Source organism: Oratosquilla oratoria, chromosome 28 (genome assembly GCF_046742065.1).
Source record: "Oratosquilla oratoria isolate Oo_2021 chromosome 28, ASM4674206v1, whole genome shotgun sequence".
In the NCBI taxonomy this organism is placed as follows: domain Eukaryota; kingdom Metazoa; phylum Arthropoda; class Malacostraca; order Stomatopoda; family Squillidae; genus Oratosquilla; species Oratosquilla oratoria.
Window position 1 is genome coordinate 39,775,173 of NC_134804.1, and position 5,000 is coordinate 39,780,172.

A 5,000-nucleotide genomic window follows, 5' to 3' on the forward strand; every position below is an offset into this window, starting at 1 on the left:
AGTGATGGTGGTGGTGATGGTGGTGGTGATGGTGATGGTGGTGGTGATGGTGGTGGTGATGGTGGTGGTGGTGATGGTGGTGGTGGTGGTGGTGATGATGATGATAATAATAGTAATGATGATGATAATAGTGATTATGGTGATGATAATAGTGATGATGGTGGTGATGGTGGAGGTGATGGTGGTGATGGTGGTGGTGGTGATGGTGATGATGATGATAATAGTAGTGATGATTATAATAGTAGTGATGATAATGATGATGATAATAGTAGTGATGATGATAATAGTAGTGATGATGATAATGATGATGATAGTAGTAACGATGATAATGATGATAATAGTAGTAACGATGATAATGATGGTGATAATAGTAGTAACGATGATAATGATGATAATAGTAGTAACGATGATAATGATGATGATAATAGTAGTAACGATGATAATGATAATAGTAGTAACGATGATAATAATAACGATAATAGTAATAATGATGATAATAGTAATAATGATGATAACGATAATAGTAATTATTATGATAATGATAACGATAATAGTAATAATGATGATAATGATAACGATAATAGTAATAATGATGATAATGATAACGATAATAGTTATAATGATAATAATAACGATAATAGTAATAATGATGATAATGATAACAATAATAGTAATAATGATGATAATGATAACAATAATAGTAATAATGATGATAATGATAACAATGATAGTAATAATGATAACAATAATAGTAATAATGATAACAATAATAGTAATAATGATGATAATGATAACAATAATAGTAATGATGATGATAATGATAATAATAGTAATAATGATGATAATGATAACAATAATAGTAATAATGATGATAATGATAACAATAATAGTAATAATGATGATAATGATAACAATAATAGTAATAATGATAATAATGATAATAGTAATAATGATGATAATGATAATAATAATACTAATAATCATGATAATGATAATAATAATAGTAATAATGATGATAATGATGATAATAGTAATAATGATGATAATGATAATAATAATAGTAATAATGATAATAATGATAATAATAATTACTATTAATGATAATGATAATAATAATAATAATAGTAATAGTAATGATAATAATACTAGTAATAATGATGATAATAATAATAGTAATAATGATAATAATATAAATTATGTAGATAATAGTAATGATGATAATAATAATAGTAATAATGATAATAATAATAGTAAATAATGATGATAATGATAGTAATAATGATGATAATGATAGTAATGATGATGATAGTAATAATGATGATAATAGTAGAAATGATGATAATAATAATAATAATAGTAAAATGATAATAGTAATAGTAATAATGATAATAATAATAGTAATAATGACGATAATAATAATAGTAATGATAATAATAATAGTAATAATGATAATAATAGTAATAATGATAATAATAGTAATAATGATGATAATAATAATAGTAATAATGATGATAATAGTAATAATGATAATAATAATAATAATAATAATAATAATAATAATGATGATAATAATAATAATAGTAAATAATGATGATAATGATAGTAATAATGATGATAGTAATACATACATATACCAAGGCTTTTTCCCCCTTCCAAGGGAGGTAGCCAAAAAGGGAAAGGCATAAAAACACTCCCACCCATTTCATCCCTACATACACTCCACACCCCTCCCACCCTCCCTCTCATCTGAGCACCTCCTGGATGACGGGTCATCCCTGCACCCTGCCCACCGCCCTGGGTCAGAAGCAGTGTCGCAAGACACAGCACATCCACAGCAAGGCCGCTTCATTTAATCGGCGACCCCCCCTCTCCGTCCCCCCTTGCATATAAGGAGAGGACGGGGAGAAATCCCTTCGGGCTGCGTCAACATTTACTCACACATACTACCCCCCCCCCCCGCCCATTCCTTCTCATGCAATCACAACATCATCCATATACAGCCATTCTCCACTCACCTGTCTTCCGTCCTCTCCCTTCCTTCCTCAATAATGATGATAATAGTAAAAATGATGATAATAATAATAATAGTAAAATGATGATAGTAATAGTAATAATGATAATAATAATAGTAATAATGATGATAATAATAATAGTAATGATGATAATAATAGTAATGATATAAATAATAGTAATGATAATAATAATAGTAATGATAATAATGATAGTAATGATGATAATAATAATAGTAATGATGATGATGATAATAATAACAGTAATGATGATGATAATAACAATAGTAATCGTGCGTAGGTGGACATATTTTCCGATCCGGATTTCGGCTCATCTGAGCCTTCTTCAGGGAGTGTGTCAAATGTCATCAAAGTGCGATATTTGACCACGCGAAATTATTTGACTAGGAGAGATCGCATGATAGAAACAAATTACGGCCGATAATTGTACAAATCCCCAATCTGTCAACAGAATACTCACGTTGAATCCTCGACGCTCCAGAAACACGAAGGAAACTGATGTCATCGCATAAAATTCGAGGCTTTAAATAGTGTCTGCGGTGAGCTCAAGGGTGAAGTGGAGTGGGAGAATGAGAAGAGATGGAGGGCGGAGTGAGAGAGGCTTGAGGAGAAGGAGTGGAGGATATCATCTTCGAGGGTGAGGGGAAAACCAAGATTGTTTACAGCGACTACGCAAGTTCGACGTAGCAGGTTCTGTGTTTTACCTGTCATCATGATATCACGCTTGAGGACGGTGGACCGACACGCCTCTTGCTTGGCACCAACAATCAAAAAGTTTAATTATACACTATATATATATATATGTGTGTGTGTGTGTGTGTGTGTGTGTGTGTGTGTGTGTGTGTGTGTGTGTGTGTGTGTGTGTGTGTGTGTGTGTGTGTGTGTGTGTGTGTGTGTGTGTGTGTGTGTGTATGTGTGTGTGTGTGTAATAATAATACATATATACATATACCAAGGCTTTTTCCCCCTTACTAGGGAGGTAGCCAAAAAGGAAAAGGCATAAAATCATTCCCACCCATTCCATCCCTGAAAACACTCCACACACCTCCACCCTCCCTCCCATCTTAGCACCTCATAGATGACGGGTCATCCCTGCACCCTGTCCACTGCCCTGGGTCAGAAGCAGTGTCGCAAGACACAGCACATCCACAGCAAGGCCGCTTCATTAAATCGGCGACCCCCCCTCTCCGTCCCCCCATATAAAGGAGAGGACGGGGAGAAATCCCTTCGAGCTGCGTCAAAATTTTGCTCACACACACTACCTCACCCCCCATCCCCCGTCCATTCCACCTCATGCATCACAACATCTTCCATATACAACCATTCTCCATTCACCCCTGTCTTCTGTCCTCTCCCGTCCTTCCTCAACAGACATTCCCCTCTTCCCCAAAGCCCCCTTCACCCCATCCATCCATCTCATCCTAGGACGTCCCCTCATGTTCACTCCCTCCACATCTGCCTTCCATACCTCCTTTACTAGTCTTTCTTCACTCATTCTTTCCATGTGTCCAAACCATCCTAATACTCTTTCATCAACCCTATCTCCCAACTCCCTTTCCACCCCTGTTCTCCTCCTCACCTCCTCATTTCTCACTCTATCTAACCTAGTAGCCCCCATCATACTTCTCAGACACCTCATCTCAAACACATTTAAACTCCTTCTCTCTTCTTCTCTTATGTTCCATGTTTCTGCTCCATACAGTGCTGTTGGCATAATCACTCCTTCATACAGTCTCCTCTTAGTATCCATTCCCAAATTTCTATTCCTCATTACACTTTTTAATCCACCAAGGCATTTACTCGCTTCTCTCAATCTACATTCTACTTCCACCTTTACTCCACCTTTTCCTGCCACATTTGCACCCAATTATCTAAAACTATCCACTTCCTCCAGTTGCTCTCCCTTAATGCTCACTTCCAGATTACTGCCACTTTCACCCCTTGTACATCTCATCACCTTACTTTTACCCACATTTATCTTTAGCTTTCTTCTATCACACACTCTCCCAAACTCTGTCACCAACTTCCTCAATCCCTCCTCCGATCCTGCCACAAGCACAGTGTCGTCCGCAAACAACAGCTGGCTCACCTCCCACTTTTCTCCATTTTCTTTAACCATCTCCAATCTCTGACCCACTACCCTTGCATTTACCTCTCGCACTACCCCATCCATGTATAAGTTGAACAGCCGGGGTGACATAACGCATCCTTGACGAAGTCCCACCTTTACCTCAAACCACTCACTCTCTCCATTTCTAATCCTAACACAAGCTCTACTACTCTCATAAAAACTCTTGACAGCTCCGAGAAGCTTTCCTCCTATCCCGTATATCCGCATAACCTCCCAGAGTGCCTTTCTGTCTACCCTGTCGTAAGCCTTTTCCAGATCCATAAAGGCCCATAAAAACATCCTTCCCCTTTCCTATAGCTTTCTCACATATCTGTCTTATCACAAAAATCTGATCTACACAACCTCTACCTGTCCTAAATCCACACTGTTCCTCACCAATTACTCCCTCTGTTCCTCTCCTAATCCTCTCAATCAAGATCCTCCCATAAGCCTTCCCAACTACACTTAACAAGCTAATCCCTCTGAAACTACTACATTCACACTTGTCCCCTTTCCCTTGTAAAGTAGAACTATACAAGCACCCCTCCAGTCCTCCGGCACTCTACCTTCTCTCCAGCAAACATTAAATAACCTCACCAACCAGTCCACCATCACTGTACCTCCTTTTTTAAGACATTCTGCATGGCATCCTTCCAGACCAGGTGCCTTACCTGCTTTCATCATCTTAACTGCTGCCTTCACTTCATCCTTCCTTATTTCTCCTCCATTTTCCTCACTCATCACTCTCATTTTCTTAGCATTTCCCACTGCAACTATCTTTCCCTACCTATCCTCCTTCACATTTAGCAACTCCCTAAAATATTCTGCCCATCTTCCCCTTACTGCCTTCTCCTCCATTA

General features: G+C 37.1%; 1 protein-coding gene across 3 annotated transcripts in view; it reads right to left on the reverse strand.

Moving 5' to 3' along the window:
- Positions 1-2,621, reverse strand: part of LOC143040327 (uncharacterized) — a 28,386-nt gene extending 25,765 nt beyond the window's left edge. The window contains exon 1 of one of the 3 annotated variants that reach the window (XM_076211260.1): positions 2,491-2,621. In XM_076211260.1, coding sequence (XP_076067375.1) covers positions 2,491-2,535 — 45 coding nt within the window. In that variant the 5' untranslated portion in view covers positions 2,536-2,621. The remainder of the gene's footprint in view (positions 1-2,490) is intronic. The other 2 variants (XM_076211258.1, XM_076211262.1) reach the window with 2 other exon arrangements.
- Positions 2,622-5,000: the final 2,379 nt, after the last annotated feature.